Source organism: Bison bison, unplaced genomic scaffold, assembly GCF_000754665.1.
Source record: "Bison bison bison isolate TAMUID 2011002044 unplaced genomic scaffold, Bison_UMD1.0 scf7180017864451, whole genome shotgun sequence".
NCBI classification, from domain to species: Eukaryota; Metazoa; Chordata; class Mammalia; order Artiodactyla; family Bovidae; genus Bison; species Bison bison.
The window spans coordinates 7,631,694-7,641,362 of record NW_011495013.1 but is presented as its reverse complement, the minus strand read 5'-3'; the positions used below and the strand labels follow the sequence as shown (position 1 = coordinate 7,641,362).

At 37.9% G+C, this 9,669-nt stretch overlaps 1 protein-coding gene across 6 annotated transcripts in view; it reads left to right on the top strand.

Annotated features, from left to right (window-relative positions):
* The window catches only part of NFXL1 (nuclear transcription factor, X-box binding-like 1), a 61,160-nt gene that overhangs the window by 22,202 nt on the left and 29,289 nt on the right, over positions 1-9,669 (top strand). For all 6 annotated transcript variants that reach the window (XM_010858880.1, XM_010858884.1, XM_010858881.1 and 3 more), the window contains exons 13-15: positions 53-173; positions 409-568; positions 1,594-1,685. In XM_010858880.1, coding sequence (XP_010857182.1) covers positions 53-173; positions 409-568; positions 1,594-1,685 — 373 coding nt within the window. The remainder of the gene's footprint in view (positions 1-52; positions 174-408; positions 569-1,593; positions 1,686-9,669) is intronic.

Below are 9,669 nucleotides of genomic sequence, written 5' to 3'. Positions count from 1 at the left end.
ATTTGGATAGTTAAGGAACTTTCTCTTTAAGTTTCAGACATTTTTTTTCTAGGTAGTTGTTACCCTTGCCCAGAAACTGTAGATGTGAAGTGCAATTGTGGTAATACAAAGGTGACAGTACCCTGTGGCCGAGAACGTACCACAAGACCCCCCAAGTGCAAAGAGCAGTGCAGGTTAGTACAAAGCTCTGCATAGACTTACATCTGATACCTTAGAGATTTAAATTCATATTGATTTTTAATTTTGTTAATATTTTCAGTTTTGCTTTAATGTTCTAAAATATTAATATTCACAGTATGATCATTCTGTGTGGAATCAGAATATATATATATATGAATAAATAATTGTACTTTAGATACAATTGTTCAGTGATCAAAGTAATTAAAAAAATTGTATTTTATAATTTAGTCGGCCACCAACTTGCCATCATACAAGTCAAGAAAAACATCGCTGTCACTTTGGCTCTTGTCCTCCATGTCATCAACCTTGCCAAAAGGTTTTGGAGAAATGCGGTCACTTATGTCCTGCTCCGTGTCATGATCAAGCATTAATAAAGCAAACTGGCAGGGTAAGAGAACAAATATTACTAAGAGATAATGCATTTCTCTGGGTTAGGTTTTCTTAATTTTACTTAGTCATACAACAAGCGATGATTAATTACTTACTGGATATTAAACACTGTGATAGGAGCTGGGTCATAAGGTATAGGGCTTCTCTGGTAGCTCAGCTAGTAAAGAATCTACCTGCAATGCAGGAGACCCTGGTTTGAGTCCTAGGTCATGAAGATCTGCTGGAGAAGAGATAGGCTACCCATTCCAGTATTCTTGGGCTTCCTTGGTGGCTCAGGTGATAAAGAATCTGCCTGCAATGCAGGAGACCTGGGTTTGAACCCTGGGTTGGGAAGATCCCCTGGCGAAGGGAAAGGCTACCCTCTCCAGTATTCTGGCCTGAGTCCATGGGGTCGCAAAGAGTCGGACACGACTGAGTGACTTTCACATAAGGTTTAAGACTTGACCTTCTGTCTTTAGAAGCTTACGGTATAGAAAAGAAACCAATAAACAAATGTTTGTAAGAACAGCATGATAGTCATTTTATAATCTTGCAGATGAGTTTGTGAGTCCTCCATATATTGTGGTGTAGGGTTATAAATATCTCCTAATTTCTTCAAAGATTCCTTCACACATTCAGCAAATATTTACTGAATTCTTACTATGTGTTAAGCATTTTTCTAGGTGCTGGGGAGATAGTAGTGAACCAAACAATGGAGGTTAAATTCTACTGGTGGAATTTAGATTTTGTGATTCTGTTTTGTTTTGTTTGGGCTTATAAGAAGTGGAGGATGCTATACTGCCTTTCTTCTGTTATTTAAAAACTGCAGTCTGCCTCAATTTTTAATATAAATGTGTTAGAAGGAAACAATGTAATGGAATTTAAGGATGTAGTAAAATATTTCAATAAGCACAATTTGTTGATGACTTGAAAAAATTTCAACCTGCTTGAGCAGAGGATTTTTGGAACTGTTTTCTTAGATACTTAAACTGGCCATACAGTTTAGCTCCTCTGACTTAAAATTGGTGTGTATTTTACTTGTAGCACCAGCCTACAGGCCCTTGGGAACAGCCTTCTGAACCAGCATTTATTCAGACTGCATTGCCTTGTCCTCCATGTCAAGTTCCTATTCCTATGTAAGTATTAGAATTTTAGCTTTTTTTTTTTTTTTTTTAATTTATTTTGGTTGTGGCATGTGAGATATTTAGTTGCAGCATGTGAACTCTTAGTTGGGGTATGTGGGATCTAGTTCCCTGACTTGGAAACTTGGGCTCTCTGCATTGGGAGCAGAGTCTTTAAGACCTTTTGACATAGTCCAAAGCATATCTTAAGAAACTTCTCCCCTTTTTCTTTTTGTAGTTCATCATTATGTCAGGCCTAGCCTGTAAAGTGGGCTTCCCTGGTGGCTCTGGTAACCTGGTATCTCTTCCCTGGTAGCCTGTAAAGTAGTCTGTCTTTCTGTTTCATTCTTTTCCAAATATATTTTGCATACTGCTTAAAATCTTCCTCTAGATAACTTTTTTTGAGTCATTTTCCCCAATTAGAGTTTTAATGGGTCAGTATAGCCACTCCTACTCTTCTTTTGGTTACTGTTTGTGTGGAAAATGGACAGATTCTTAGAAACACATAACTGTACTGAAACTGACCCAAAAAGAAGTAGGAGATCTGAATATAACTAGTTTTTAAAGAGTTAACACCAGTGTTTTACTAAGGAGGGACACTTCCTGATGCATTCAGTGAGGCTAGAATTTCCCTGATAATAAATTAGAAAAAGACAGGAAAAATACAGACCAATATCCCTTTTTTAATATAGATACAAAAATTCTTAGCTAGATATTAGCAAACTAAATCCAGCAATGTGCACAAAGAATTACATACCATGGCCAAATGTGTGTATTCCAGAAATATGAATTTGAATCAACCTCAGTCATTCATTCATCAATAATTGATTAAAATCAATCAACTTAGTACTTCATCAGTAGAGTAAAAGGCAGTTGATAGATGCAGAAAAACATTTGACAAAATCTGACACATTTTCTTGATAAAAACACTCAACAGTCGTGGAGTAAGAGGGAGCTTCCTCAACCTAATGAAGGATGTCTATGAAAAACCCATAGTTAACATCACACTTAATGGTAAAAGATTTAAAGGTTTCACCCTGAATATCAGGAACAAGACTAGGATGTTTGTTCTGCTACTTCTGTTCAATACTATACTAAACATACTAGCTAGAGCAATTAGACTAGAAAATGAAGTAAAACTGTTTGGATTTTCAGATAACATGATCATGTGTATGGATGATCCTAAGGAATCTTGCCACAAGTTATTAGAGGTATTAAATGAGTTTAATGAGGTTATAAGAAGCATGAATATACAAAAGTCAATTTTATTTCTATCCACTAACAATGAACAGTCTGAAAATTGAACTAAGGAAACAGTTCCATTTCCAATAACATTAAGAAGAATAAACATTTTGTTTATTTAACAAATTGTTAAATAAATTTGGATAGAAGAAATCCAAGATTTCCACACTGAGAACTATAAAACATTGTTAGAATTTAAAGAGGACCAAAAACTGTAGTACTGACATCCGGATATACATAAAGGTCAAGTGCATAGAGCTGACAGCCCAGAAGTAAGTGCATGCATTTATGGTCAGTTGATTTTTGGCAAGGGCGTCAGAATAATTAAATAGGGGAAAGAATGCTTTTTGTAACAAATGGTTTGGGGACAACTGAATATTCACATGGAAAATTAGCTCAGATTCTTACGTCACAGCATATGTAAATAGTAACTCAAAATGGATCAGAGGCCTACAATTAAGGACTAAAACTACTAAACTCTGAGAAGAAAACATAGAATAAAATCTTTGTGTCCTTGGGTTAGGGATTGTTTTATTAGATATGACACCTAAAACATAAACAACAAGAGAAAATAAATTGGAGTTCATAAAAAGTAAGTCAGAGGACATTATCAAGAAAGTGTACGTTAAGGACACTATGAAAAAATTGAAAAGATAGCTCACAGAATGGGAGAAAATGTAAATATATATCTTATAAGAGTATATTATCCAGAGTATGTAAAGAATTCTTAGACTGAGAGACAAAAAGACTAATAATCCAATTTCAAAATAGTCAAAGACTTAGAACAGGTATTTCTTCAAAGAAGATCTACAAATAGATAATAAACACATGTGAAAAGATGCTCCATGTCACCAGTTAGGAAAATATACATCAAAACCACCAAGAGATAGTATTTTATACCCACTAGGAAGGCTAAAATAAAATAGACATATGATGTGTTGGTGAAGATGTGGAGAAATTGGAGCCATTATACATTGCTATTGGGATTGTAAAATGGTGTAGCTATTTTGGAAACATTTTGGTAGTTTCTCAGAAAGTTACCATATGACCCAGCAATTTTGCTTTAGATCTATACCCAGGAAAATTGAAAATATATGTTCACAAAAACTTGAACATGAATGTCCATAGCAGCATTATTACTAATAGCCCAAAAAGTGAAGACAACTCAATTGTCTGTCAACTGATGAATGGATAAGCAAAATGTGGTTTAGCCATACAATGGAATATCAGTTCAGTTCAGTTGCTCAGATGTGTCCGAATCTTTGTGACCCCATGGACTGCAGCATGCCGGGCCTCCCTGTCCATCGTCAACTCCTGGAATTTACTCAAACTCGTGTCCATTGAGTCGGTGATGCCTTCCAACCATCTCATCCTCTGTCATGCTCTTCTCCTGCCTTGAGTCTTTCCCAGCATCAGGCTCTTTTCAGATGAGTCAGTTCTTCGCATCAGGTGGCCAAAGTATTGGAGTTTCAGCTTCAGCATCAGTTCTTCCAATGAATATTCAGGACTGATTTCCTTTAGGATGGACTGGTTGGATCTCCTTGCAGTCCAAGGCACTCTCAAGAGTCTTCTCCAACACCACAGTTCAAAAGCATCAATTCTTTGGTGCTCAGCTTTCTTTATAGTCCAACTCTCACATTCATACATGACTACTGGAAAAACCATAGCTTTGACTAGACAGACCTTTGTTGGCAAAGTAATTCTCTGCTTTTGAATATGTTATCTAGGTTGGTCATAGCTTTTCTTCCAAGGAGCAAGCGTCTTTTAATTTCATGGCTGCAATCACCATCTGCAATGATTTTGGAGCCCCCCAAAATAAAGCCTGTTACTGTATCCATTGTTTCCCCATCTATTTGCTGTGAAGTGATCGGACCAGATGCCATGATCTTTGTTTTCTGAATGTTGAGTTTTAAGCCAACTTTTTCACTCTCCTCTTTCACTTTCATTAAGAGGCTCTTTAGTTCTTCTTCACTTTCTGCCATAAGAGTGGTGTCATTTGCGTATCTGCTGTTACTGATATTTCTCCTGGCAATTTTGTTTCCAGCTTGTGCTTCTTCCGGCCCAGCGTTTCTCATGATGTACTCTGCATATAAGTTAAATAAGCAGGGTGCCAATGTACAGCCTTGATGTACTCATTTTCCTATTTGGAACCAGTCTGTTGTTCCATGTCCAGTTCTAACTGTTGCTTCCTGACCTGCATACAATTTCTCAAGAGGTAGGTCAGGTGGTCTGGTATTCCCATCTCTTTAAGAATGTTTTGCAGTTGTTTTGATCCACGCAGTCAAAGGCTTTGGCATAGTCAATAAAGCAGAAGTAGACTTGCTCGTGAATGTCTAGGAGTCTCTGGCGGAGGTGTGGGTCAGCAGTGGCCTGCTGCAGGGCTAGGGGCACTCAGTGTAGCAGTATGCATGGGACCTTTTGAAGGAGGTCGCCATTATCTTCATTACTTCCACCATAGGCTGGCCCCAGGTAAATAACAGGGAGGAAACACAGCCCCACCCATCAACAGAAAATTGGATTAAAGATTTACTGAATAGGGCCCTGCCCATCAGAACTAGACCCAATTTCCCCCTCAGTCAGTCTCCCCCATCAGGAAGCTTCCATAAGCCTCTTACCCTTCTCCATCAGAGGGCAGACAGACTGAAAACCACAATCACAGAAAACTAACCAGTCTGATCACATGGACCACAGCCTTGTCTGACTCAATGAAACTTATAAGCCATGCCATGTAAGGCCACCCAAGATGGATGGGTCTTGGTGAAGAGTTCTGACAAACCGTGGTCCACTGGAAAAGGGAATGGCAAACCACTTCAGTATTCTTGCCTTGAGAACCCCATGAACAGTATGAAAAGGCAAAAAGATAGGACACTGAAAGATGAACTCCCCAGGTTGGTAGGTGCCCAATATGCCACTGGAGATCAGTAGAGAAATAACTCCAGAAAGAATGAAGAGACGGAGCCAAAGCAAAAACAATACCCAGTTGTGGATGTAACTGGTCATGGAAGTAAAGTCTGATGCTGTAAAGAGCAATATTGCATAGGAACCTGGAATGTTAGGTCCATGAATCAAGGCACATTGGAAGTGTTCAAACAGGAGATGGCAAGAGTGAACGTTGACATTCTAGGAATCAGTGAACTAAAATGGACTGGAATGGGTGAATTTAACTAACATAACCATTATATCTACTACTATGGACAAGAATCCCTTAGAAGAAATGGAATAGCCATCATAGTCAACAAGAGTCTGAAATGCAGTACTTGGATGCAATCTCAAAAATGACAGAATGATTTCTGTTTGTTTACAAGGCAAACAATTCAGTATCACAGTAATCCAAATCTACGCCCTGACCAGTAATGCTGAAGAAGCTGAAGTTGAACAGTTCTATGAAGACCTACAAGACCTTCTAGAACTAACAGCCAAAACAGATGTCCTTTTCATTATAGGGGATTGGAATGCAAAAGTAGGGAGTGAAGAAATACCTGGAGTAACAGGCAAATTTGGCCTTGGAGTGCAGAATGAAACAGGTGAAAGGCTAATAGTTTTGCCAAGAGAATGCACTGGTCATAGCAAACATCCTCTTCCAACAACACAAGAGAAGACTCTACACATGGACGTCACCAGATGGTCAATACCAAAATCAGATTGATTATATTTTTTGTAGCCAAAGATGGAGAAGTTCTATACATTCAGCAGAAGCAAGACCGGGAGCTGACTATGGCACAGACCATGAACTCCTTATTGCCAAATTCAGACTTAAATTGAAGAAAGTAGGGGGAAAACCACTAGACCATTCAGGTTTGACCTAAATCAAATCCCTTACTGTTATACAGTGGAAGTGACAAATAGATTCAAGGGATTAGATCTGATAGAGTGCCTGATGGACTATGGACAGAGGTTCGTGACATTGTACAGGAGGCTGTGATCAAGACCATCCCCAAGAAAAAGAAATGCAAAAAGGCAAAATGGTTGTCTGAGGAGGCCTTACAGATAGCTGTGAATAGAAGAGAAGCGAAAGGCATAGGAGAAAAGGAAAGATATAACCCATTTGAATGCATAGTTCCAAAGAATAGCAAGGAGAGGTAAGAAAGCCTTCCTCAGTGATCAGTGCAAAGAAATAGAGGAAAACAATAGAATGGGAAAGACTAGAGATCTCTTCAAGAAAATTAGGGATACCAAGGAACATTTCATGCAAAGATGGGGTCAATAAAGGACAGAAATGATATGGACCTAACAGAAGCAGAAGATATTAAGAAGAGGTGGCAAGAATACACAGAACTGCACAAAAAAGATCTTAAAGACCCAGATAATCATGATGTTGTGATCACTCATCTAGAGCCAGACATCCTGGAATGCGAAGTCCAGTGGGCCTGAGGAAGCATCACTATGAACAAAGCTAGTGGAGGTGATGGAATTCCAGTTGATCCATTTCAAATCCTAAAAGGTGATGCTGTGAAAGTGCTGGACTCAAAATGCCAGCAAATTTAGAAAACTCAGCAGTGGCCACAGGACTGGAAAAGGTCAGTTTTCATTCCAGTTCCAAAGAATGCTCAAACTACTGCACAATTGCACTCATCTCACACGCTAGTAAAGTAATGCTCAAAATTCTCCAAGCCAGGCTTCCAACAGTACGTGAACCATGAACTTTCAGATGTTTAAGTTGGTTTTAGAAAAGGCAGAGAACCAGAGATCAAATTGCCAACATGCATTGGATCATCCAAAAAGCAAGAGAGTGTTGGAAAATTATCTACTTTATTGACTATGCCAAAGCCTTTGACTGTGTGGACCACAACAAACAATGGAATATGATTCAGCCATAAAAATGCATGATTTTTTGATATATTTCCATGTTACATGGCTGAACCTTGAAAAATTTTCATTCTAAATGAAAGAAGCCACAAAGGAATTCCCATAAGGATAACAGCTGATCTTTCAGTAGAAACTCTTCAAGGAGGGAATGGCAAGACGTACTTAAAGTGATGAAAGAAAATAACCTACAGCCCAGATTATTGTACCCAGCAAGGATCTCATTCAAATATGAAGGAGAAATCAAAAGCTTTACAGACAAGCAAAAGTTGAGAGAATTCAGCACCACCAAACCAGCTCTCCAACAAATACTAAAGGATATTCTCTAGACAGGAAGCACAAAAAGGATGTATAAATTTGAACCCAAAACAATAAAGTAAATGACAATGGGATCATTTATCAATAATTACCTTAAACGTAAGTGGGTTGAATGCCCCAACCAAAAGACAAAGACTGGCTGAATGGATACAAAAACAAGACCCCTACATATGCTGTCTACAAGAGACCCACCTCAAAACAGGGGACACATACAGACTGAAAGTGAAGAGCTGGAAAAAGATTTTCCATGCAAATAGGGACCAAAAGAAAGCAGGAGAGCAATACTCATATCAGATAAAATAGACTTTAAAACAAAGGCTGTGAAAAGAGACAAAGACGGTCACTACATAATGATCAAAGGATCAATCCAAGAAGAAGGTATAACAATTATAAATATATATGCACCCAACACGGGAGCACCGCAATATGTAAGAAAAATGCTAACAAGTGTGAAAGGAGAAATTAACAATAACACAATAATAGTGGGAGACTTTAATACCCCACTCACACCTATGGATAGATCAACTAAACAGAAAATTAACAAGGAAACACAAACTTTAAACGATACAATAGACCAGTTAGACATAATTGATATCTATAGGACATTTCATCCCAAAACAATGAATTTCACCTTTTTCTCAAGTGCACATGGAACCTTCTCCAGGATAGATCACATCCTGGGCCATAAATCTAGCCTTGGTAAATTCAAAACAATTGAGATCATTCCAAGCATCTTTTTTGACCACAATGCAGTAAGATTAGATCTCAATTACAGGAGAAAAACTATTAAAAATTCCAACATATGGAGGCTGAACAACACGCTGCTGAATAACCAACAAATCACAGAAGAAATCAAAAAAGAAATCAAAATTTGCATAGAAACGAATGAAAATGAAAACACAACAACCCAAAACCTGCGGGACGCTGTAAAAGCAGTCCTAAGGGGAAAGTTCATAGCAATACAGGCATACCTCAAGAAACAAAAAAAAAGTCAAATAAATAACCTAACTCTACACCTAAACCAACCAGAAAAGGAAGAAATGAAGAACCCCAGGGTTAGTAGAAGGAAAGAAATCTTAAAAATTAGGGCAGAAATAAATGCAAAAGAAACAGAAGAGACCATAGCAAAAATCAACAAAGCCAAAAGCTGGTTCTTTGAAAGGATAAATAAAATTGACAGACCATTAGCCAGACTCATCAAGAAACAAAGGGAGAAAAATCAAATCAATAAAATTAGAAGTGAAACTGGAGAGATCACAACAGACAACACAGAAAAACAAAGGATCATAAGAAACTACTATCAACAATTATATGCCAATAAAATGGACAACGTGGAAGAAATGGACAAATTCTTAGAAAAGTACAACTTTCCAAAACTGAACGAGGAAGAAATAGAAAATCTTAACAGACCCATCACAGGCACGGAAATTGAAACTGTAATCAAAAATCTTCCAGCAAACAAAAGCCCAGGTCCAGACGGCTTCACAGCTGAATTCTACCAAAAATTTAGAAAAGAGCTAACACCTATCCTACTCAAACTCTTCCAGAAAATTGCAGAGGAAAGTAAACTTCCAAACTCATTCTATGAGGCCACCATCACCCTAATACCAAAACCTGACAAAGATCCCACAAAAAA